At 34.3% G+C, this 26699-nt stretch overlaps 4 protein-coding genes across 4 annotated transcripts; 2 read left to right on the top strand and 2 right to left on the bottom strand.

Annotated features, from left to right (window-relative positions):
• The first annotated feature begins 255 nt into the window (after positions 1-255).
• Positions 256-5212, top strand: LOC7477770 (uncharacterized). Its single transcript, XM_002299333.4, has 10 exons — positions 256-710; positions 801-870; positions 1733-1857; positions 1949-2057; positions 2169-2232; positions 2331-2386; positions 2760-2867; positions 3824-3973; positions 4399-4569; positions 4671-5212. Exons 1-10 carry the CDS (start codon positions 460-462, stop codon positions 4902-4904), a joined length of 1338 nt encoding a protein of 445 aa, XP_002299369.3. The 5' UTR covers positions 256-459; the 3' UTR covers positions 4905-5212.
• Positions 5213-9348: 4136 nt separating this feature from the next.
• LOC7477769 (DNA repair RAD52-like protein 2, chloroplastic) lies at positions 9349-12139 on the bottom strand. The gene is made up of 4 exons (XM_002297864.4): positions 11639-12139; positions 11474-11511; positions 10946-11037; positions 9349-9702 (listed from the first exon to the last, which is right to left on the bottom strand). The coding sequence occupies exons 1-4, from the start codon at positions 12022-12024 to the stop codon at positions 9565-9567; spliced, it is 654 nt and encodes a 217-aa protein (XP_002297900.1). The 5' UTR covers positions 12025-12139; the 3' UTR covers positions 9349-9564.
• Positions 12140-16363: 4224 nt separating this feature from the next.
• LOC7491449 (hsp70 nucleotide exchange factor FES1) lies at positions 16364-19195 on the bottom strand. The gene is made up of 8 exons (XM_024600844.2): positions 18748-19195; positions 18573-18664; positions 18320-18470; positions 17760-17887; positions 17406-17564; positions 17102-17287; positions 16794-17000; positions 16364-16706 (listed from the first exon to the last, which is right to left on the bottom strand). Exons 1-8 carry the CDS (start codon positions 19004-19006, stop codon positions 16686-16688), a joined length of 1203 nt encoding a protein of 400 aa, XP_024456612.1. The 5' UTR covers positions 19007-19195; the 3' UTR covers positions 16364-16685.
• A 2936-nt stretch (positions 19196-22131) lies between these two features.
• Positions 22132-26666, top strand: LOC7477768 (U2 small nuclear ribonucleoprotein A'). The gene is made up of 8 exons (XM_002299332.4): positions 22132-22331; positions 22469-22509; positions 22688-22817; positions 22936-23141; positions 23410-23583; positions 25016-25066; positions 25170-25334; positions 26325-26666. The coding sequence occupies exons 1-8, from the start codon at positions 22250-22252 to the stop codon at positions 26328-26330; spliced, it is 855 nt and encodes a 284-aa protein (XP_002299368.1). The 5' UTR covers positions 22132-22249; the 3' UTR covers positions 26331-26666.
• Positions 26667-26699: the final 33 nt, after the last annotated feature.

Raw genomic sequence — 26699 nt, 5'->3', positions numbered from 1 at the left:
TTTATTTGTCTTTTCTAAGAATCTCATAAGTATTGAAGGAGTGGTTTGTTTTTTAAAAAATATATTAAAAATAATATATATTTTTTATTTTTTATATCAACACATAAAAAATATATAAAATTAATTTAAAATAAAAAAATAAGTTTTTTAAAAAATATTTCTTAACCCATAAACAACGAGCTCTATATTTTCAGCCGGTTATTATCATAAAAAAGGGAAAAAAAAAGAAAATAGAAAAAGAAACCACGTCTGGCCAGATTGCTCAAAAACAGACGATTCCAATCCTGTCATTTGGTTTGATACAGTAGTAGTTAAAAACAAAGAGGGAAGTAGTTTAGTTCTATAATCCTCACAGTAAAGTTTAAGTTTTAAGTTTAGTCCAGCAGAAACAAAAAATAGTAGCGTGTAACCAATAAGCAAGAGAACTTAGCCTGTCTTTGATTTTTGGACTAAATTCAAATGGAGAGTTGCTGCGTTTGGGGTGGTCATCGACATCTGATTCAATCCCACCATCGCTTTATCGGCTTCTCTCATCACCATCACACTCAACGTGTTCATTTGCTGGCTGCAAATGGTCCCCGTAAATGTAATAACAGAAGCAGCAGAATTTGCTGCGCATATGAAGACCCCATCAAGAAACCACCACAAGCGTCACCATCTCCCTCCTCCTCCTCTTCTTCGGCAATTCAACTTTATAATCAGATTGAAAGGTTTAAACCCCAACACATTTATGGATAATTTTCTTGATAGCCCACGAAAGAGAAAAGTCACCCTTTTTTCTCTTCAACTGTTTTTTGTAGATTACTTACGGAGACTGCAAGACAATCACAAGACTCTTGGGGTGGTTCTAACGACTGGTCTGAAGTTGAGGTGTTGTTTCTCACTTGTTATTAAGTTTATGCCATGCTTGTTTCTTGCTTTCCTTGCTCTCAGTGTATCGATTTTGATGCAAATAAGTTCAAAGATAAACCATTTGTTGAGAAAGACTGGTTGATTGAATTGAATTGAGTTGTGAACAAGATAATTTCTGTCATCTAAGTGGGTTTGGGTTGAACAAGATAATTTCTATCTCATTGGCTAACCTAGAACCCCTTTTTATTTCTTGGATGACGCAGTCGATCTCCTCAAAGTAGATGATAGTCATTCTGATGTCAAAGCTCTTACCTTTTTTATCTATCTCCTATAAACGCTACTACGAACTCCCACTTTTAAACCCAGTGAATCATGGTGGAAAAGAAGGGTTCCTAACTTATGAATGGAAAGATTTGGACTTTCCCCTATGTGGGACTGATTGGGTCTAACCATAGGAGCCTGCAATGTTCTCTCAGAGTACCGAAAATTGCTAATTGTGACACAAATCATAAAAATACCACATAAATAAGATTTTGGAGGGGATTCGAGTGAAAATTTTTTCAGTATAGGAACCACTGTGAAGACCTTGTGATCAGAAGCCTTACTTGGAACACCTTTTAATCGTAAGGGATTCGTCCTGTGGTTTCTTAACTCAGGACGATGTCTCTCAAACCACATATCCTGAGTTGCACTCTCCCTTCTAGCACCCTGCAAGTACCCGGGGGATATCCTCCAACTATTTACCTTGTTACTGCCTGGTGCATGTAAAGACAGGAGACTGCATAATCCATAATTAGTCAAATTCTCAAATTTATTAAATTATTTTCATTGTTCATTCCAAATTTTTCTATTTAATTAGATAGTTCTAATATCATCTCAGGGAGCATGGATTCTTAAACCAAAAGGCTCAAGGCCCAAGTCAATTGTTCATTTCATTGGTGGTGTATTCGTTGGAGCAGCCCCCCAGCTTACGTACCGTTTATTTCTTGAACGCCTGGCAGAAAAGTGAGTGGCTGCATTCTGATACCGATAGTAATGACCTTTACAGACTGATGACTAAGGAAAAATAATGGGTTTTTAAACTTTGGTGATGTAGGGGTATTTTGGTGATTGCCACACCATATGCTAGTGGATTCGATTATTTCTTCACGGCTGATGAAGTGCAGTTCAAATTTGATAGGTGTTTTCGGTCTCTACAAGAAACTGTGAGTTTTATATTGATTTACAATCTTGAGAATGATATTTCCTGTGTTTTGTTGATTTCATGGAGGGGATAGAAGGATATGTTTAGGCCAAAAAAACTCCTCATTTTACAGGTACAAGATATTCCTACTTTTGGCATAGGTCACTCTTTGGGAAGTGTCATCCACCTTTTGATTGGTAAGGAAGTTCTTCATATAGTTTAAATTTATGAGGGGGCAAGAAACTGATTTGATTTACAGCATCTTATTTCGTTGATTTGACTTTCTGTTTATCAGGATCACGATATGCTGTGCAAAGAAGCGGGAATATATTCATGGCATTCAATAACAAGGTACTTGACCTATTGAATGTGACTAGATGAGGTGAGAAGAGAAATAGAGCGAGCTTGATTTATTGTGAATATAACTCTTTTAAAGGTTCCACCCCACAAATATCACCTCCCTGCTCAAATGAGGCCATTTTGAAAGAACCTAACAGACTGGAGTATGCCTATTTCAGCATTTCAATTTTCTGCCTTCCTAGTCTTTAATTCCTTGACATCTCTGTATGTGTTCTCTTTGGCAAAAAATGGTAGGAGTCAACATTTTTATTTTTGCTAGCATATATGTTGAACAAACATTCCCCATCATTCTAAACTGTTTACTGTCAAAAACCTTTTTCTATATGGTTTGAGATTAACAAGATTTTCTTTCTTGATTTCACAGGAAGCAAGCGCAGCTATCCCTCTGTTCTCACCTGTTCTTGTCCCAATGGCCCAAAGCCTTGGACCATTTCTATCACAAATCGCTTCATCACCAACAGTCCGTCTTGGGGTGAGATTATCACATGTCTTGGCCTAATGCCTTTTCTACACCATGCTTTTGCCATTTGCATTTCCCAACTGTTGAAGAACGCATTTAAACATCAGGAAATTCATGAAACATTTGGTTAAGTTTGTATTGAAATCTTGTGTCTTTCTACGGGAAATCAATGGTAGTCTCTCTTTGCTTAATACTGATCCTCTTCCAACTTTTGGATTTCTAAATTATGCAGTTTCATTTTATCAGTTAGTCATTTCATGCATCAGCATCCCCTTAGCAGTCAATTTTGTGTTTGTCAAAATATGGATGTTTTTTATGATGCTTGGACTTTAAGATCTGGTCAAAATTTGGATTGTTAGTTTTTGGAATGATATCCTTCTAACACATCACGATTCTCTTCTGTAACTGCCAAAGGACTCTCTTTCACGAGACCATGATTATTCTTATTCAACAGCTTGTGGCAGGTTCACTGTCTCTTTTTCAATGTACTTTGATTGAATTTTGATCCTGAATCAAGTAGATATCTTACCCTTACTACCTACGCATCTATTATTTGCATATTTGTCAGATATCTAGATTTATGTCAAATGTGTTTATGAATTTGGCAGGGTTTTGCTTGATACAAGGATAACACTGAGAGTTGATTGATTTGTTTACTTCTGTAATATTGATATGTCTATTCCATTATGAGTAATCACAATGGTTTCTGATGAATTGTATTTTATGTATTCTTTTACCACATGCTTCAAACTTGTGTCTGACATTTTCCATTGCATTGTAAATATACACTCGGATGGGTATCTGACTGTACCTCCACTGATGTTCTAGATGAACATTAATCTGTTAATTTCATCTAGATTTTGGCTTATTTGTAACTTTATCCTTGTACTTCAGTTTCTAAGCATTATTAGTTCCTTTGATGAATGACTCTTATCTTTTAAACCCTTCTTCACATAAAATTCTGGCAGGCAGAGATGACAATGAAGCAACTAGAGAGCCTTAGCCCTCCCATTATGAAGCAAGTTCTTCCTTTGGTTGAGCAACTTCCTCCCTTATACATGGACTTGGTTAATGGAAGAGAAGATTTCAGTCCCAAACCTGAAGAAACTCGCCGCCTTGTATGTAAACCTATAACTGTCAAATGTGCTGCATCATTATAGTTATAGGTAAACTTGAATTATATTGTCACAATGCATATTGTAATTATTAATCTTTTGTTGGCTATGGTCAGTAGAGGATTAATAAATTATGTCATTTGACTGGATGGTAAATTCATGATTTGGTGGTCTGATTTAGCAAAGTGAGTTTTAGTTGCCATGCCTAGGGGTAGGTGTTTGGGCAATAGATCATCCAATTATATGGTGACTTCTTCACAATCCTTGTGATATGTATTGGTACTGGATTTAATAGTGAAAACCTTTCTTAATGGCTTGAAATTACTGCCAATGACAACAACAACTGCAATTTTTTATTTATCTTATGGATACTTCCTGGTTTGTCATGCCGCTGTCTGTTGTTATTGATGCCTTTTTTTTTCCTTCAGATAAAATCATATTACGGTGTTTCTAGAAATCTTCTGATAAAGTTCAAGGACGATGTAATTGATGAAACTCCAACATTAGCTCAGGTGCTTGGTTCTGAAGCAGCCATTAGTTCAATGCTAGACATGTCAATTCGCTTGTTGCCAGGAGATCATGGGCTTCCATTGCAACAGGTAACTTTGAACTAAACTTTAAGACACTGTCCATGCTTCTATATCCACCGAATGTGATTTTGTGAAGGCAAAGCAGCTTATGTGATGTCTCTTTTGATCAGGCGTTCCCAGATGTCCCACCTGCAATGGCAGATGCAGTAAACCAAGGAAGTGAGCTTTTTGCAAATCTCACCGTGGGAACCCCATGGGAGAATGTTGCCAAAGAAGTAGGCAGCACACTGGGCGTGGACTCGAGGATCCTCCGTGCACAAGCATCCAAGGACGTAGATAACCTTGTGGATGTGATAATATCCTGGATGGCATCAAATTCAGGCCCGAGACTCTTGAGGCAATGATACTTGCACCAAGCAAATCAACCAGAGTCAACAACAATAGGGAAAGGAAGATGCTTGAAGAATCTGCAGAGATAGGGCATTCTTAAGTTATTCTATTGTACATTTGATATGTCGCCAGGCATGTCCAATCAGAAGTGAATAACAGGAAACGGTAGAAATGTTTTCTATTTTCTTCTTTGTCTTTCTCTCACTAAATAAAAAAGCAAAAGCTCCATACCAAAGTAAAAGATCCAGCCTGCCTTGTCAGGTCTCACGAATATTACGTTTCACCATTACTCTAGTGATTTAAGAACATGATCCATTGTCTATACTGTGTGAACCGACTGTTACCAAACTCACCTATGATTTCCCATTTCTTTTTCCTAGAGAAGTTTGATTCATCCTCGAGTAAATTGCAGGCTAAGGGCATCAAACACTTATGCTAACAGGTGACTGTGATGAAACACACTTTGATAATACCTTGGATTGCAAGTCTAGGCAGAAACATCACGGTACTGAAGTGACCGCCTTCTTCACGGATTTAATCAAGCTCATGAGTTAATGATATTCTTAATGTGTGAACTTTTGGATATTTTTTATTTGAGTATACTCACTTTTATTTTTACTATTTGGATGAGGAAATTTTTAATTTTTTTAATCAAATGTCTGTGTTAGATTATGTCAAATGCATGATGACGTGATTGTTAAATTGACACGTTAGCATGATAATGTATACACCAATATACGTACACATTGCTTTATTTAAAATCAAGTGTGCATAAACATGAACATGTGGTATATACTATGACCAAGTCTCTCAACATATAGCAGAAAGATAAGAAATGTCACCAATCAATGCGGTTCTTGAGTTTCAAGAAGAACTTTTCATTATTCTCTTCAGCAACTTTCACCAATCTCTAGGTCAAACCCTTTGTTTCTTGAAATCCAAGGCTCTCCAAATGGATTTCACTGATTTTTCTTCGATAAGGAATGAAATTCTTTGAAAGAACTAATAAGTTGGTTAGCAAGATTGTCATCAACGTAGCACCCTAATTATTACAGGCTGATGATGTTGTGAAAATTTCATAATTAAATTGGGTTTTTTCCGGTTATGTCTTAGGATTAGATGTATAGTATTGGACAATAGTTGTCTTTTATCTTGATTTTTTTAAAAAATAAATCCCTTATTAGAACATCGGACTTTCTGATATTTAAGTTAGTAAATATAAAAAGAAAATGATGTGCAAAAAAAAAAGAATAAACTGATGTGAAGCAATAAGCTTGAATAACTTAGATTTTCCTAGTTTGGCTGTAATATTAAATCCTGGCTTAGCTGTAATTAAGCTCTAGTTTAGCTTGGCTTGAATTGTTTGGGAGTTGCTTGGCTTGAATTGCTTAGAATTGGCTTGGATTTCTTACCTGGTGATCAAGATATTTATAGATCATGACTATGTTAGCTTACCTTGTTTGGAGAGTGGAGAGTAGTGTTACAGTAGCTCGGTGTATGGAGAAGATTTGCACTTATTTGTGGAGAGGTTTGCATTACTACTGGTTATTGTGCTTGCACATGCATTGATAGAGAAATGTGAACAGAAAATACCATTAGACATCACTACTCAACATAGATAAATTTATATGTGTTGCTCTTGGAAACTAAAAATACATGAAGGTGTGTGCCCAACAGGTATTTGATAGTCCAAGATGAAAGTGTCTAGCTAGAGTGTCTGGCCATGAGGAAATATTTATATTGAATTATTAGAATTTATATATTCATGTATTATTTTATGTGCTAGCAACTATGTGGTATTCAATTCTAGGATGGCTAGGGATAAAGATCCCTTTGCGTGGAGTTTTATTATTTAGGCTTGGCCAAGCATGATGTTCTTTTGTTCTCGGGCCTACCCAAACATTTAGGACTAAGCATAGGGATTTTTTTAAATTTTTGTACCATCATTTCGCCCTTTAAGTTTTTAAACAGACATGTTTGAAAGACTTGACCAGAAAAAATGAGAAAAAAATACATAATATTTTATATAGATGATGTTACTTATTGCGGTTGCAAGAGAAATGAGTGTTTGATGTTTTATGTATATCATGTAATTTTCTCTCATGTTCACGAGAAAGATGAGAGTTGAATTTTCTTACTTATTTTTCTTGCATGGTTTGTTATATGAAACAATCTAGTAATAAAAAGACAAGTGTAAAAGTAAACAATATGGTCAGTGTATGAGTTTGGAAATACATTTTAGAAGGAAATCTCTCATGAACAGTCATAAAGACTGAGAAGGATTCCTAATATTTTTAGAGATAAGTGGTTGTGGAAACATAGATAATTTAATAAAGACATGAAGACCTCATCACGAAGATTTTATAAAAAGTATGATAGTGATAGCCACGCTTGTGGCTAGGACCTATTAAGGAATGTTTTTCATAACAAAAGCTACTTTTTCATAGAGTTCGTGTGTCATGCCTACTTTACATGTTATTTTATCATGTTCCTTCAGGGAATTAGAATTGTTTTTATACACTTAGTGCATATAATGAAGTCGTGTGTTGTGTTTTCTGTGGATGGAATGGGAAAGAACGAATTTATTTTTGTATAGCTAGAACATATTGTTGAGCACATGCATTTGATTAGAGAGTTGGTGGAGATTTGAAGGAGTTGGAGTTCCTAAGGTAGGGAGATCAGTTACTCTTTTATTTATTGAATTTTTGTTAGTCATAGAAAAACTTTTGTTGAGAAATAAAATGGGAATAAACTAGCTTTTATTCAGTTTCTCGTATATGGCACCACTGATGAAGTCACAAAAACTTCAGAATTGAATTAGGCTTTCCCTAGCTTTATATTTGGTTAAGGTGTGTATGCTTGAATATTAGCTTTGTCTCTGATTTTAGTTGTTCCTAAAAACAATTTTGTCATAACAAGAGATTTTTTTATGCTTAAGTTAGTAAATATAAGAAGAGAAAATAGTGTGCAAAAAAGAGAAATATAATGAACTGATATGAAACAATAAGTTTGAATGGCCTAAATTTCCTTAGCTTATTGGCTTGATTGTAATTGTTTGGCTTGAATTGCTTGGGAGTTATTTGATTTGAATTACTTAGATTGGCCTAGATTTCTTAGCTGGTGACCAGGATATTTATAGGCCTTAGCTATATTAGTTTACCTTGTTTGAAGAGTAGAGAGTGGTGTTGTAGTAGCTCGGTTTATAGAAGGGAGTTGCACCTATTGGTGGAGAGGTTAACACTATCATTGGTTGTTGTGTTTACACATGCTATTGGTGAAGAAGTGTGGACAAAAAATAATCATTGGCTACTCTACATAGAAAAATTTATGTGTGCGTTATATTTGGGAACTAAAAAAATACATTAAGGAGTGTGCCCGGCAAATATTAAATAGCTTGAGGTAGAGGCGTCAGGCTAAAATGTCTGGCCATGAGGGAAAATTTATACTAAATTATTGAAATTCATGTATTGTTTTGTGTATCAATTAATGTGTGGAATTCAATTCCAAGATGGTTAAGGGTGAAGATCCCCTTGTGCAGGGTTTTCTAAGTTTAAGCTTAGCCAAGCGCAGGGTTCCTGTGCTCAAGCCTGCACAAGTGTTGGGGCTAGAATCCTAATGTCTGAGCTGCCCAAGGCTAGGACTGGAAACCCAACAATTGGGCTATCCAAGCACCAGGGTTGGAATTCTAGATTGAACACTTATTTGAACACTTATAGGCACCGGATCTGGCTCAAGCATAGGAAGATTTAAAAAAAAAAGTATTTACCATCACATAAATTCAATTTATTGTTGTATGGCTAAGTGTTATCACTATAATTGTCACATTAATTATAATCTAAAATCATATTTTTAGATAAATTAATTTTTAGATTTTAGAACCATGTGGAATGGCCTACTTTTAAAACTTTAAACTTTCAATAGTTGCTTTCAGTTTAAAATTGTGATAAATGATTGTAAAAGTTGTTAAGTGAAGGGAAGAAAAAAAAAATAGAGAAAGGCTATCCTTATGGACTTTGCGATTATACCAAGAACTAAACCTTAGACCTTTCAATGATTATAAAAGTTGTTAGGTGAAGGAATATATATATATATATATATATATATATATATATATATATATATATATGCACGCACAAATAATGAATAAATTGGATAATTAGCACAGTAAACGTAAAAAATTAGCTAAATAACATTATTTAAAAAAGATTTAGTAAAATATTACACTTTCACCTTGTTGCACTTCAAGCACGACAAAGTGAAAATGTGTTATCAACTGGCTCAACCGATCGACCAGTTTGTAATGATCAATGAAATTGATCAACTAGTTTCAAAAATAATAAGAAAAATTTCAAAATTATCAAAACCGAGAAGCCTTGATGAGATGTTTTATATCTAAAGACCTAACATTATACGTAGCGACACAATAATTACTATAAAGAAAAATACATCTGCTAGACCTTATACGTAATCAAGGTTTTAATAATTTTGTTGAAATAGCTTTTGTAACTTGTGAGCAGCTAAAAGATACTCTTTTCCACATAGCCCAAGCCAAACCCGAGAATAGTGTACATATACATCTGTTGTAAGGGCAGGTATTAGGTATAATCCGATATCCCAAAACAGAAAACAACCAGACACATTTATTAAGGTCGACCACCTTGCCATCTATAACATCTATTCTTCATGATACAGATACAATCCAAGACCAAACCGGGCACATGCTCTGCAGAAAGCTATTTCCTCTGCTGCAGCGACTGGATCTTCAATGTCACCATCACTGGATGATACTGTCCCGGATGATTCACGATGAGCCTGTATCAGGGCGTGGTATCAGTAAGTTAAGGACAGAACCACAACAAAGCACGTAGCAGTTTGCATATTATTCAGTTACAGATAGGCTAAAATCTCAATTCCAAAAAAGTTGATATCAGTTTGTTCTGTATCAGGGCGTGGTATCAGTAAGTTTGGTGGTTAATAGTGGAGCATGGCTGGACATGTTTAAATAGCAGTCCTAGTACTTCTCATCAAATAGCAGAAGAACATAGCTCCTAAGGTATAGGTTGAGATTTGCACTACTTCTATGAACTTATGGTTAGATGTTCTCCATTGAATCTAATGACCTAAAATATCCTTGAATATGATAAAAGAAACAGCTCAAACTGGATAACAAGTTTTCCTATATCCTGAAGGAAAAAGGAAAGAGAGATTCGTCAAGTGAAAAATATGTGCATGTCATTGTCTTGCATTGGTTGGATATGTTTCCCTGAGAGGTTTCTTTTGCTGTAAAAAAGTCCAAGTTATCTTTAAGTTAAGAGTTCTCAACTCAGACATTATAGCCTGAAGATTTTCATGTTTTACTTAATTAAGGGATGGAACCAGAATTGAAGACTAGGGAAGACCAGGAATTCTTTTTCTTTGGGAAAGAAGAGATAAACACTTGAACATGCAAAAAAAGTATCTTTTAAGAATGGAAGCAAACAAACTTTTACCTTTTTAGATATCAAACTAAGTTTTTTTACAAAAGGGGGACCGAATATATCATCTTTTTCCAAGGACATGAACGTTATATTTTTAGGAACCGAACTGAAATTGCTTTAACGAAAAAGGACATAATGTTAAGATCAAGGGGAGGGAAATGCAGATCACTTGGCCAAGATTTGTGCTGCTATTAAGCTTGCCTTAACAAAGGTTTTATTTCTCTGCTTTTATAGCAAATGTAGCCGTCAGTTTTTGGCTAACAATAGCTGTTTAAGACCTTGTTCCACCATTGTAAATGCCTAAACATGGTGTTGGTTCAAGCAAGTGAACCTCAACAAGCCGGACAGCATTGAAATATAGAGATTTTTCCAAGAGATTTCACACTGTAAACTAGAAATAATTAGCAGTCTAGTACTGCTCCATACAAGTGAATTTCTAAATAAATTACAGCACTGACTGCAGCATAAGTAGCATCCTTCTTTAGATAAATTAAAATAACCGAATCAATGCATGAACAGAAACAGGCAGCAACACTGAAAAAGAAAAAAAACACAGTGCAAAAGAACAAGGACCGCACCTCTCCATCAGATCCTAGAATGGTGACACGGAATATCACAGTCACACTTCCATTTTCCGCAAATATAACATCACGTATTTCTCCACTCCATCCTGCCAAAAAGGATTAAAATAGACTATTTGTTCAAAGAAGACCAGTCGTGTATATCAAGTTGTACTATCCATGAAACAAGCAACTCAATCGTAACCTTCTAGCAGTAGTTGTGCCATGTATTTCAACTAATAGATCCTAACGTCCCTGGTATCCTATAAAACTCCAGTGAGAAAGGCATCAAGGAATTAAGCTCTCTTTCTTTAGCAAGGAATCAATGTTTCTCTCAATAGAAATGGGTTTGGAAACTAATGATACACATAAGAGTTATTAGGCTGGAAATGGCATTTGATCTAATAAGCGAAAACAAGCGCGGGAGAACAAATTACAAGCTAGTTTATGAGTATGATAACATCATAGAAATGGATCAATGTAGAGATAAATAATGTCATTGTAACTAGAAGTCAACCATTAAAAATTTACAAAAAAAAGACAAACCAGGAGCATAGAAGCTGAGCATTCGGTTCGCGTGGTGCCTACAAAATCAACGAACAAAATAAATCACCAGCATCCATCAACATCATCAATTACCGCTTCATCATTTGAATTAATATTAAATCAAAAAACACACTTAATAATACATATATACACACACACACATACCAGGGGATCAAGGTAGAAGAAGAATTAGGAGGCTTAATGATATTATCAGGAATCCTCTTATTGAGATCACGCAAGATCTCCGAGAGAGGCCGGGTAATACAAGAAGTATAAGCAGAGGCCAAAGATTTATCAAGCGGCACCACATAATTCGAATCCGGCACTCCTTTTTTCTTCACTCTACCGTCTCTTCCTCCGCCAGCAGTGGTTCCACCACTGCTGCTCCCATTGCTGCTAGCTATTGTAGCATGCATGATCAATTTACAATCACTACTCGTAAAGCAATTATTACGAATATAAATCATGTTTAATCTACACGGTGGAGATAAAAGCGCCGCTGGTGGCGGCGGTCTTGTAAGGAAGACGGCGGAGTGGTTGTGCACTGACATTTCTTGGTTTTCTTTTGTTGAGTGTCAGTTACGAAATTTTCTTGGGAGTGCTAAATGGGATCGTATTCAATATGGGAAGTCTGGAGCCACTTACCACCAACCACGAGTATTTGACCAGGGCTCGTTTGGGTTTTGACTTGATCAAATTTACGACTTTGTTTGGATTGGTAGCTTGTTATTGCAAGGCTAGTAGTGGAAGTTGCTGTCTGAAGAACGGGGTTGAGGGTACAGGTGTAATTTCGTGTTTGCTATTTGGTATGGTAGGTAGGTCGTCGTTAGTATGCTGGGTTGGGGTACAAAATGTGTATAAACCATGTACGTACGCATGCTTCATTCTTCTTCAACTAACTCTAAATACTTGGTGGGTGGCAGTTTCGATGCTACCAATTTTTGGTCTGAAATTGACATCTCATCCACAATGTTTTAATTGATAGGGCAATAAGACGAACTTAATTTCAAAAACATAGTTGCAGAAGCATCCACTAATCTTTCTTTCCGTGGTTTTTTTTATGGGATTATTTAACTTAACATGTATATTTAACAAGTTAATCTAAATAAATTTTAATTTTTTTTTGTGGTTTAATTTTATTTTTTTTTAATTTTAGCTTTTAATATTTGATTTATTAAGAATTAATTTTGTAATTTTTTTCATATTTGATATTTCAGGTCACGAGTTTTATAAGAGTTTATAAGGTAGAATAGTTTTTCAAAAATTTAGATTTCATGATTTTTTTTATTTTTGTATATATTAGGTTATCTCAATATCATAACTTATTCGTAGGTTTGATGAGTTGACCCGAGTGGTCTCAAGTATTTTTTGGCTTATGATTGCTATGTTTTTTTTTTTTATCTTTTTGTATAATTAATTTATTTATTTTTCAATCTCATCTTTAACATTTGTTTAATTGAAAATTAGGTTTGAAGATTTTTTTAAAAAAATTAATACTTCTAGTCAAATAACTTGAATTATGAGGTTAATAGATTAATACTATTTTTTTATTATTATTGTTCAGCATTGTTTTCTCTAACTCAATATTAATATTTTCTTTTAAAAAATACTCGCTTGTGTTGATTGAAATTTTTTTTTTTATCAAAAAGAAATTTTATTCGACCAGCAAAGTGATGGTCACTCAACTTGGCATGGTCTATACACTGTAACCTCGGCAGCTAAGTTCAGCCTGATGTCCATTTCGCAGGCTACTTTTCACAGGGCAGCTTATGGTACTTTCTCCGCATTGCTTTGGAACGTTGATTCACATGGAAGAGAACAGAGTTGGTCCTCTCGCCTCGCGCCCGTGATAACAAGATTTAGCCAACGGCATCCACGCAAGAAAAGCTGTCCTCTCATAAGTCATAATGATAATGGGTACAAAGCACGTAGCACGTTCAGACACCATTTCCAATCGGATTCCCCGCCTGTATAATTAGTGCAGGAAGCTGTGGGTTCTGCATCTGCCAGCTGAAAATGTTGGCAAGCGCGTGCAATTCACATGGAAGCCTCTTTTCATATTTTCCTCTGGAAGAAGAGGGTTGAGAAAGCATTTTCGAGGATTTTCATAGAGGGAAAGATGTCGATAAGGGGCACCGTTTACACAAACAAACCTATTGCACACAATTTAACACAGCAAGAGGAAAGTAAAACTGCACATATTGAAGTGGCTAAGACATCAGCTTCAGGTCACATAGAACCATATACCTATTTCTACTCGTATTGTAACAAAAGGCCAAACAAATTCAGTATTTTACTTCGCAAATTGCAAGATGAAACTATGATTTTGTACTTGTTGGCAAATTTAGTTGGCTTTCTTTTAGGGGCAAGAAGTCTTTTTCATAGAATCTGTTTGGCTATGTGCTAGAGTTTGCGTTTTTTCAAAAACGCACGAAGCAAACATTTGGTTAACAAAAAAAAAAGCTATTTACTGTGCATGAATCCCACAATAAATTGCGTGCGAAACGCAGGAAGATGAAAAGCAGAAAAATATTGCTTTCTTGCACGGCTCTCAATTCAACCATGCTACACTGTTCACTGAACAGTGGAGCATTTGAACAGTGCAAGAGAATTGCACTGTTCACATGAAATTTTTTTTTTTTTCTTTTTCTGTGTTAATTTTTTTAACATTTTTTTAAAAAAAAACACTAGTATAAAATGAATTAATTAAATTCACTCGCACTGTAATATCAATTTTATACCTGATAATATTTTATCTACGCTCAAAAAATTACGAAAACTGTAGTTCTTATCGGGTGAATTTTGTACGTAATGGAATTATAAATAGTTTAATGGAATAATAAAAAGTATTTTTTTGTTTCATGATGTAATAGGAGTAATTAATTCTACAATATTTAAATTTAAAACCATCAATATTAATATATATATATATATTTTAAATTATTTTATAACCTCAATTTCAAAAGCATTCTTAACCAAACACATTAAACTATTTTTTCTTCAATCTCAATTTCAACCATAGTTTTAACCAAACACCTATTTTTTTCAAATCAACCTCAACTAAAAGTACTTTTTATAAAACAACTTTTTTCAAACCACTACCACAACAGCTACCGCAATACCAAACACACTCTTAATCATTACAAAAAAAAAAAAAGGTTATACTGTCTTTTTATATTTTTATTGCACCGTGTAATTATCTTATTATCCTTAACAACTAAAAACATCCAGCTTTGGTCAAGAGGGTTTTTAATCTTTGATTTAATTTTCAATTATTGTTCTTGGAATGTAAAAATCTTTGCCTTTGATAGAGTAGGTTTTTTTGTCATTAACATTTGGTAATTTGGTGTCATTAGGGGTAACAAGGTAATTTTATAAACAAGCAAAATAAAAAAAAAAAGACTAAAAGCACGGGAACAATATCCATTTGGTTCAAACGATGCATGCAATGCTATATGGTGGCCAAAACCTTGCTTTCAGGGTGGCGTTCGAAGCGTCTCGCCATCCCCTCCACATATACGCGACACGTGTGGCATAATTGTTATGCATGTGACCTTTTTTTTTTCTTTTGATTTTCATGCTAGCCTTAAAAAAAATCAAATTAGCTCCTGAGATTTGTTGTCCTCAGGATTTTATCTTTATTCTCTTTATTACAATTTTTTATTTAGAATAATTTCTAAAATTAAGGATTTTTTTTCTCAATTTCATCTTTATTCCTTTTATTACAATTTTGTTTATTTAGAATAATTTATGAAGTTAAGGATTTTTTTTCCAATTCATCCCCAATATGTATTTTTACCTGTCAGATTTGATTTTCAATCTTTTGATTATTATTTATTTTATTTTAGATGATTTTTGCATTATTTTTATTTTTTTTGCAATTTCATTCGTCTTGAGTTTTTTTCCTATCAAAACTAATCTTTTTATTATTATCGTATTTTTGTCCAAGCAAGATTATTTTAGATTGAATTTTTTATTATTATTTCATCCTCCAACTTTTCATTAGTTAAGTGTTTAGCTTTTTAGTTGAGTCGGTCTAAAATTTAACGAGTTACGGGTTTAAAAGATTAATCCTAGTTTACAAAGTTAACATGAATTTTCTTGGTTTTTCACCAGTTTTAAGCTTTTTTTTTAATCTTTCAACATTTTTTTTTCCTTCACTTTCTATGGAATTTTTTAGTCGTTTTGAAAATAGCATGGGTTGCATAATTGTTTTTTTTTTGTTAAATTTAGCTTTTTACAATGAATTTTATTTTTAAATCTTATTGATTGAGCTCGAGTCGAGAATTTAACGGATTGTAGGTTTGAGATTTTAACCTAGTTTTACAAGGTTCACTCGGGCTCACTTGATTAATTTTTTTTAAGTTTTTATTTGTAATTTAATCCTCCAACAATATTTTTATTCGCTTTTTATGAGATTTATCTTTCTTTTTAAAATAATAAGGGTTGCCTACATCTACAATTTATCCGGTTACAGATATTAAAGATTAACCCAGGCTCACTTTATTGTTTTCTTTTAAAAAAAGTTTCTTTTTTATTTTTATCCACTAATATTTTATTTATTCCCTTTCCATGTGATTTTTTTAAAATTTTAAAAGTAACAAAAGTTAACTTTATTTTTATTTTTATTTTTATCTTTGTTAAATTTAGTTTTTTAAAAAGAATTTTATTTTTTAATTAAATTAAATTAACTGCATAAAAATAAATATGAAATGTTTAATTCATAGTATTTTATTTTTGTTTACTTTTCAAATTACTGTTCTAGTACGTGCAACCTTTTTCAGTTACCAAAATCTTAAATTCCTCTTTGCTCATTTTAAAATATTGATATTACATGAGCTTTTTTCTTTTCATTGGCAAAAAATTAACCCAAAATTAACCCAGCTCACAGAGTAACAAGAGGCATTTATTTAGTATCAAACTAAAAGAACACTACTGCAATCATCTCTACTTTTGATGGGTTAACACTACTGCAGTAAGCTCTACTTTTGCTGGGTTTTCTTTCCTTTTTTTCTATATATCCTAACATCAACTAATTTCAAAGGTCAAAGTAATTCTTATGTGGAAAAATATTGGCAAAACAAGTTCGAACCTATGCCCCCAGCAAAACTAGCCGCTCTATTCCTATAGGACAGAAATCCATTGCAGGTTGACTGATGCAAGCACCGAAATCCCGACACCATAAACAGTGTATAGGCACAAAAATGTCTCTTCATGTTGGAACCTTCATCACCTGTTACAAAATTCCAGTTAATTCCTTCTAGTCAAATAAGATCGCATGGAAATTATAGCCAGAAACAAAGGAAGCTGTATTTTCCACCTTTCCTAGCTTTTCATGGAAAATCTGCTCGACTTCTCCTCTGAGGGTTTCCAAATCCACTGCATAGTCCCGATGATCTTCCTCTGCCATTAAATCTAGCAGCTGCCGCCTCATCCTCTCCAAGGAACCATCCAAATTACACAAATCCTTCAAAACCAAAGCATCGGTTGTTTTAAGTTGCAGCAGATTCTTGACTGCAACAAGGGCCTGCAGTGATCACAGCCACGGGTTAAAACAAGGCATTGCCTGTCAAATACATTAAAACTCCATGTGAATATGCAACAACAAAACAGATTCTAAAGAACGACCTTTTCCTGGAGATCAAGATCTGTTGATGCTGTTAGATCAACTACAGACTTCAGGAAGAAGCGATTTCTGAAGCATGGAGACTCAGCTCTTATTATATTTTCTAACTGGTATTCAGCTAGATCAGCAACTACAGAAACAGCTTTCCTGAGGAGTCTGATATCATTGCTTGAGTTGCTCAGTATTTCCTGAGATGGAAGGAGAAAGGAGTGATCATTCCCAACTTTCCAAGGATCAGCACACATTGGAACACATCAAAATATTTGGTGCAATTATCAGCACTACATAGAACACTTCATACAATACCTGAAGCATTGCATCCCCATCTTCTGCATAAAAAAATTCCTGGCCAGCTAAATGGTTTTGGATCAATGTTGAAACAGCATATAGTGCCTTAATGGCTTCTTCTATGGAACTAGATTTTACCATCTTTATCAGCTTCGACAGTGCCCCAAGTTCCAAAATCTGAAAGACATGATTTTTCAGAATTAGTTATTAACTCATTGTTAAGCATATCATCTAAAAAAAACAGAGCAATCCACCATAAAAGAAGTAACCATTATTGACGAAGACATTAAAAGATGAAGGAAGAACTTTAAAAATTATAGAATTGATGGTAAAACATGCTTCCAACAAGTTCACAGAAGAAAATTAACAGACCTGTTTTTGAACAGCTGCGTTATTCTGACAAGCTTTTCCGAGAACCCAAGCAGAAAGTCTTCTTATGTCATGGTCAGGGTGATCAAGTTCTTGGATTACTATGGCAAGTCCACCAAGTTTGTTCAAATCTGATACATAATAGAGTGACAATATTAACACCGATAATGCAGCCAAAAAGCACATCTAGACTCTCTCCCAAACAAAACAAGTATAGGGATCATAACTATAAGGTCAGGTTCGTTTAAGGAATGCAAAACTTCTCCAGGCATATCCTACAAATTGTTAGCGGGGCAAAGGAGGTTCAATAAATACGCTTACTAGATTGTTCTAGAGTATCGTAGTCTGAAGCCAGCAGGGGATCAAGAGACTAGAAGAAGAAGACGACAAGACCACTACATCTTTGTGAATATTGGATGCACTGGTAACATTAAGAAATTTAATTAAAAAAAATGTCTAAGCTTTTTTAAGTTGTTTATGACAGTGTAAATAAACTCAAGTTCAAAATTTATCGGCTCATACCCCAGAAGAAATTTATGAGAAATAGCAAGAATTACACTTACCATTTGCATTGTCAAGTGGCTCAACAAGTATGAGAAGCTCCTGCAACGCACGTTGGCGATCCTCCAAAGATGAAGAAGAATTGTTTAAATCATCTATTGCCATATGCATCAACTCTGCATCAGATGGCATTTTCATCTTCTCCATCAACTCCTAGATCACCAAAACAACAGCAGAAAGAATTAATAACAGCTTACTAGCAGCAGCAGATAGCAAGCAAAACTAACCAAACCTTTGGTTACTAAAAATTCTAACCTTAAGTTCTATTTGACGCTTCTGTAACTCACTAGCAGACAGGCGCTGGACATCTTCCGCGTTTTCTTTTAATTTCGTTGGATCAGAATGCCCTAATTTATCACAAAAACAAGCAATATTATCACTAAAAAAACAAAAAAAAAAGATTCACAAAACAAAAGGAATGTTTTCATACCAATGGCCCAATGCAACATCCCCTCGAGAGAAGAAAACCCGCCGTCAAGGTCATCATGGTCATTAACAACCGCAGCGGCGGATGAATCGTCGCTGTTTTCCGGCTCAGCCTTGCTCAAGAGATCAGGCTCGTCTTTTCCCGTCGACCATAATAATCCAGCTGTAGCAGAAGTTTCATCAACTAGCTCGCCACTGATCACCGCCGCAGCAGCTAAAATCACTGCCGTCGCCACCAGAAACCTTATTGCGACACGCTCCATGTTAACTAAAGATTAAACAGGAATTTGTTATGGTTGATGTAATGATTAATTGGTAATCATATGAAGTTGGTTTGGTTTATAAATGAAGTGGTTTCGTCTCGGTCTGTGAATGTAGAGGTTGTGGCATCACTGGTTTCTGGAAGGGAAGGGAAGGGAAGAGGGAGGGGCCAGAGTCAAGGAAAAAGATAAATAGATTCCACGTCATGTCTTAGAATCAACACCGTTGATTGGTGATCAAGTGGTGTCTATGGACTTTGATGACGGTTTTCTTTCTTTCCGTTCGAGATGATACAACAACGTATATTGCATCATCATGTCCACTAGGAATTATCCACGTGGATGATTAGCCTTAATAGAATACTAACGTTATACTCATACATAAATCTGATCCTTTTTTTTTGTTATTTTTTATTTATAAACAATATAAGTTACTTGATCCGCAAAACTCAAAAAAAAAAAAAAAAAAAAACTTAAAAACAAGCCGATAAAAAATATAAAGTATTGAAATCCAAATATAATTAAATTATATCAAAATTCGTTAAATAATTAAATTGAATCCTTCATTTATTTTTTAAAAGGTTATACTTTATTATTTGTGTTACGTTAGTTTTACTTTTTTGCAAAAAATAGGAAAAACAAGATTTATTAAAAAGATCATTTATATAACTCTTATTTATATATGTGTTAATTTAGATACATGTCATGGTTAATTGAAGAAGAAATTTCGAACAAAAAAGTTTAAAGGTGTGTGTTAAAATTTTGAAATATAAATCGATTTATATCTCTATTATTTACTTAAGTTCAATTAAAATTTATTTTATATGTTTCAGAAACTTAAATGTAACTTTCAAAATTTATATAGAATTATTTGAAAATAAAACATGTTTATTTAATAAGTATAAAATTTACTTGTTTATTAACAAAAATAAAAACTAAAAGTTATTAGTGTTTTGGTACAATTGTGAGGCAAAACACCAAAGATTCCAATGGTGTCTTGCCTTTTCTTCTTTACTTTTTGTTTATTTTTTAATTTTTTTTTCTCAATTTTATTATTCAATGTTGTGTTTTGCTGGGATTTGAGATTGATAACTTATTTTGATTTATCTTTTATGTCGTTCTTGCAATCTCAAAAAAATATCCTGGTATTAAATTGATGCTCGATCTAATAAAAAAGAATTCACATTTGTTATTTACAAGAAATTGAAAAAGAAATGACCAAAATTAAAACAAAAAAACAACAGCAAGCCTTTTTTTAAGAAAAATACGGTGTTGATTTTGATCCTCTTTCTCTCTTTTTTGGGCCTTCAATCATCAATTTGTTTTTCTTTTCAATTTAAACTTTCAATGTTGTGTTGATTGAAGTTTGGAGTTAAAAATTTATTTTGATTTACTTTTTATATGATTATCTCGATCTTAAAAAGAAGGTTTTATCATTAAATTGGTGTTCAATTTCATAAAAAAGAGTCTAGTTTTATTATCTGAGAAAATTTAAAAAGGAAATGACCAAAATTGAAATAAATATAAAACATTAGGTTTTTTTAAAAAAAATTGGGTCAATGCTTTTTGCCTTTGCAATTTTGTCCAAAAAAGTTATTCCTTTTAGTTAATAAATTATACAGGTTGATCCAAAACTTTATCTTGCTCACATCATAGTTCTTAGTTTAAAAGATGAGAGAGAGAGAATCATTGGATTACAATGAAAAAGTGAGAAAGTAAAAAAAATATAGAGGGTTAACCAAATAGAATAAAATAATGAAAAATAAAAATAAAAAAAATCAAGCAAACTCGGACGAACATTCTAAACCTAGTCTAATCTCTAAAACATGCAACTAGTGAAATTCTGACTCGGGACTTAATTAAGAAGCTTAACTTTGAACAAATTTAATTTTAAATGATAAAATCATAAAAAATATTAATAAAAAAAATTACAAAAGAAAAAAAGCAACAAAAACAATGAAGATAAAATTTGATAGAAAGAAAAAACATAAGGAGGGTGAAATTTAAAACAAATTAAAAAAAAATCCAAATAGAATAAATAGCAACTAAAATAATGAGAACTAAATTTGAAAGATAAAAAAATCACAAGGGTTAAAATTTTAAAACATTTGTAATTTGATAAATTATTTATAGATTAAAAAATAGTAAGGGGGTGGAATGGAAAAACATTTGTAATTTGATAGATCATCCATGTATTTTAAAATGGTAAGGGTGAAATTGAAAAAAATATAATTCAATAGATTAAAAAATAATAGAGGGGTGAAATTGGAAAACAATTGTAATTTCATAACTTATTATAAAATAAAAATAATAATAATGAAAAGGACCGAGACCAAAAGGAAAAATAAATTGAAGAGGTTGCTCTAAAATTTTGCATGGGTGGCACAAGATTGAAGGTGGAGAGAGAGGAGAAGAAGAAGAAAAGGAAGAAGAAAAAAGAAATGGTCTTCGATGTCAAACTAGCGGTGATGTTGATACACGCATCATACGATTATGTAAAAAACATTGTGATTTTTCAAATGCGGTCCGGAAAGCTATTTTTGATGCCCAAACAACCCTGTAGACTCCAATAAGTTTTTCTTTTCTAAATAACATTTAATATATGGTAATTACAATAATACCTATGAAAAACCTTAAAATCAACAACAAACACAATATGAAATAACCAAAATATTCTTATTGGAGACCTATTATTAATTTTTTTTTTTAAGGAACCAAAGTAATTTAACTATTCATGCCATACATATAGATGCTTATATTCAGTCGCAGAGAGTGCTTTTCATTGTAACGTTGAGTCAGCCTTTTTGCATTGACTTCTGTGTGAGGGAGGAATGCAGAGAAACTTGGTGGTGGCAAATTAGGAAGACATCCGTCACATAAGAGAAATAATAGCAAAATAGCTAGTGTGTGTGCGCGCGCGCGCGCGCGTGTGTGTGCGTGCGTGTGTATTTTACCAGTATCATCCATATACAACTGGTTTATGTTTTCGTCGCATCTTTTTTGTCAGGGTCAGCGAGTGATGGTACTCGATAATTACCACCAGGTCCATGTGTGTCAAATTTAATTAAAAAAATAATTTGAATTAAAAATATGATAAGATTGAAAAGTAGAAAAATAAAAGAAAATGAATTAAAAAAATGGTAAGCGAAAAATCGATGACAACCAAGACGATAGAACTGTAGAAAAATTAAGTAGTCTTCAAGAAGAGAAGAGAGGAGAGGAGAAGAAGAAAGAATTAAAGCAGAGATGGTGAGACTGACAGCCGACTTGGTTTGGAAAAGCCCTCATTTCTTCAATGCCATCAAGGAGCGCGAATTAGATCTTCGAGGTCTCTTCCTTATTTCTCCTTCCTTTCTAAACCCTAAACCCTAACTAGCACCACCCCGCACATACTCTCTCTCTCTCTCTTCTACTGCTTACTTGTTCGTTAAATTTAATTGGGGAAAACCGGATTTTGACTTGCAGGTAACAAGATTCCTGTAATCGAAAACCTGGGTGCTACTGAGGTACTTCATCGTCTTCTTCTTCTTCAACATGAACTTGCTAGCCTGAAACTTGGCTGTGTTATTTTATATTCTGGATATCATGTGCCAGTTTTCTGTAGCATTCACTAATGGTGTAGAGTTGTATGTCCTGCACTCACGGTTCAATGACCCTGGATTTGCTTGTTCTATTATTCACCAGGACCAATTTGATACCATCGATTTGTCTGACAACGAGATTGTCAAGCTTGAAAACATGCCCTATCTTAATCGGCTGGGCACTTTGATAATCAACAACAACAGAATTACCCGTATCAATCCTAACATTGGAGGTCAGCCTTTAACAATACTTCAATTCTTTCAAGTTATGCATCCTGTTGTAGACCTTATGGTGCCTTTTTTTTTTGGGGGTTACTAAGTACAACAAGTTTATGCTGCTTTATTTTGCAGAGTACTTGCCAAAACTTCACACGTTAGTTCTTATAAACAATAGGCTTGTCAATTTGGCAGAGATCGATCCTCTTGCTTCTCTTCCAAAGCTGCATTTCCTTAGTCTTTTGGATAATAACATCACCAAAAAGCCAAATTATAGGCTCTATGTGATTCACAAACTAAAATCACTCCGGGTTCTTGATTTTAAGAAAGTCAAAGGCAAGGTGAGACTACTTGCTTTACCGAATTTGCTTCGTTGTTCTGCAGTTCCTTGCTCTTTTCGTGTGCTTGGTGCCTTTATTTTCTCACACAGATGGTTTTGCTCAAGCGGTCTACTATATTTTACCTAAGCAATACCAGAGTTTTAAACAAGTGCTATTGTATAGAAGATAAAAAAAAAAATGCTTCTTCTGTCTGGTGTATTTTTGAAATATAGTATTTTATGTTTATTCATGTGTTGAATAGCCTTGCAATATTTCCATTGAATTGTAGGAGAGAGCGGAAGCAGAACATTTGTTTGCATCCAAAGAGGTTGAAGAAGAGGCTAGAAGGGAATCTGTCAAGACATTCACTCCAGGTGAGGTTCCAAATGTTTTAGAAGGTGCCGAGGAACAACAGGCTCCTAAAGTGGTTGCCCCCACACCAGATCAGATTATAGCAATCAAGGTACTATGCTCATTTCACCTAATTACTTGATGTCAACCTCACCAGATTTCAGCAGGTGTGGAGTTGTAGAGGGTGTTCTAACATATGTTAAGTGTCTTGGCATTGTCTTTAGCGCTTAATATTTGCACTCTCTACTCATCTATTTTGGAAGGAAAAGAGCTTGAATGATTATGATGTGCTCTAGAGCATCAGGGGCGTTCAGCCTGTCTGTTCTTTCCAGCTTTGCTCAGTCCATACTTAATCTTATCTTTTCTATTATTTAGGGAAAGAAAGTCAGCCCAGTTACTAATCATGAAATAATGGTAACTTGGGTTGTCATCTGTGGATGACTGACCCCATCTGCCCTTAGCATGAACATCATTTTGTAATTTTTTTTGTCTAAAATACCAAAATTCCAAATGGCATTCTCGATTTTCAATCTGCCGAGCCCACCAGACATGGGAAACCATAAAATTTGTTATGCCAAATGATCCAACCCGATTGACTTGTTTTTGCACATCCTATTGAACATGGGATGCCCTTGTCTTTCTTTTTTAGTTGTATATGAGAACTGTTAATTACCTAATGTTCGGAGATAAAGTACTTGTGTAGCAATATCAAACAACCTATCTTTTTTTTTTTCTTCGGGAGAAGAGAGAGCTGTACCTTACAACTGGATTTGACATTGAAAAGATGGAGTTTTAGTGACTGTTTAGTGGTCGTGATTGTGAAGAATTAGGTGCATATTTCTGAAAAAAGAAAAATACAAGGGTGTAGAGGCAATTATAGCTATATGTCTCATAAGCAAGCACATTCACACTAAGGAGAAGGCAATCACAAAAGCTGATGGTTTCTTAAATCTCAATAATGTGATGTTATTGTCTCTGAATAAACAGATCACAGACCTCTGATTGTGATTTATCTGTGCTCATCAACCTCTTGGAACTTGGAGGTTGGGCTCTTCTATAACAAAGTAAAAAATCTCACTTCTTTTTTACCAGGAAAACCTGAATAAAGACCACATGTTGGATTAGTAAGACGCACGAATAATAACTTCTGCTATTATCTGTTTCCAATAAATATTGAAACTACAGAACTAATCCTAACTCTGAATCTCCAAAAACAGCCTATAAAACAATATATCAGCTGTCAAGCAACCCAAATTACCACAGCTAACTAAATGAGGACTAGAGAAAAATCAATTATGTTTGAAAAGGCCCTGATTGAGGTTAGGGCACGACTTCCACATTAAATGTTCTTTTTCTTGAACATCCTGTTCTGTATATGTGAAGCACCATTATTGTTCCTAATGACCAGAAACTTGAATTTTGAAGTTACATAATGCTTTACGGTTTTTTTCCTTGTGATGGATACTGCATATTTTGCTATCTGTGCTTCTTTAGATTAATTCAGGTTATCATCTGTTTCATTTGGTTGTATGATTGGTTTGCAGGCTGCCATTGTCAATTCCCAGACTCTTGAAGAAGTTGCAAGACTTGAGAAGGTGCATCTTTTTGCTTACTTGAATATCCTGAAATTGAAACTGTCAATATCTCATTTTTATCTCTATACTAACATTTCACATCCAAATTGTTATTGCATAACAGGCATTGAACTCAGGTCAACTTCCTGCAGATCTTAAAATTTTGGATGGTACTGGGTCAAATAGTGTCAAAGAACAAGATGACAAAATGGCTACTGATAATCAAAATGAGGCCGAACCAAACAATTTGGAGGAACAGAAGGATAATGAAGCCACGCCTATGGAACAGGTATCATTCTACTTAAAATATGGGTCCAGAACTAATTTCTCCAAATCCTTATGCTCACACACCCTCCTCTTTTTCTCCCTTATAATTCTCATCACGAAGCTTTTTGTAGCATCTGCTTAAGAGGCTGGAATTTTTAGGCTTCTGTGTTTCTGAGTGCTTGTAAAATTGATTTGTTAGCACTGCTATGAGGGCTCTCTTGTTCCTCCCCTTAATGCAAGAATTTAAGCACTACTGATGGGACATGTTCCCCTTCCCATTTCCTTACTCCAGAACGCCAATGGCTCTAGAACTCACTCTGGCATAACCTAATTTCCAACCCTTAGAAGCACTAAAGACAGGAATGTTATTCTACCAAGCATTTAAGGTGGTCAACTGATTTTTGAGGTGAATTTGTCTTTGCACAGATTCAAAGTGGAGACAACAGGACTGGTTGGCCCCTTTCCTGACAACACATATTAAAAGGAATTCCTTTTCCAAGTCTTTTCTAACCCACTTCTAGTTGATAACCATGATTCATTAGTGTGTAAAAAAGTTTGGAGGATAACAATAGGAAATGATTCGGATAACAGTTAATATGGTTTCTCAGCTCATACAATGAATCTGTCCTTCCATGTCAAAATAGAAAAGCTCTCATGGGAAGACAATTAATACCTGCATTAATCTGGAAGTTTGGAGTCCAGGTCAACTCTGTGAACTTGAATGTGTTGATAGTTGTAAATTTCTTGTGTGGATTAGTTTTTCGTTGGCATACAAGTTCTGTATTGTATTTATTGGAGTTTCAATCCTTTAAAATGCCTTCTTCCTTATAGTGTACCATTTCACCCACATGGTTTTTATCCCTTTGGCAGCATGCTTTTTTAAGTTATATTATATTTTATTGTTTACTTTCCCCCCCTCGTTTCTCCCATGGTAACAGGTTCTGTTATTAATGCAATTTCCTTCAATCACAATGGATTCTGTTATTAATAAATCTTGTTTTTCTTTTGTCAGGAATAAGAGTTATTCTCCAATCCAGTCCACAAGGAAAGGTGCGCCTTGGGCATTCCTTGGCGAGTGCTGTAACAATGGAGTTATGGATTTGTTGAGAATTTCGTCAGTTTTGCAGGGATCCTCTTCTGTGCAATTCTTTAAGCTTTCCCCATCTTTCTTTGTCAGTTATTTTTTGCTCACGATGCATTGCTGACCTTTTGGGGATGTATACAGGTCGACTGTATTTTTAGAGCAATCCTAGAGACACTTTACTGATGGGTTAGCCCTAATTAGCTGACATCTTTACCTGCATGTCTGGTTTTTTTAATCTAAAAACAAGATGAATATTATTTATGCGTAAAATGCACGATTCAGATAGTTCTATATCTGAAATTG

Source organism: Populus trichocarpa, chromosome 1 (genome assembly GCF_000002775.5).
Source record: "Populus trichocarpa isolate Nisqually-1 chromosome 1, P.trichocarpa_v4.1, whole genome shotgun sequence".
NCBI classification, from domain to species: Eukaryota; Viridiplantae; Streptophyta; class Magnoliopsida; order Malpighiales; family Salicaceae; genus Populus; species Populus trichocarpa.
This window is presented reverse-complemented; position numbering and strand designations above follow the sequence as displayed.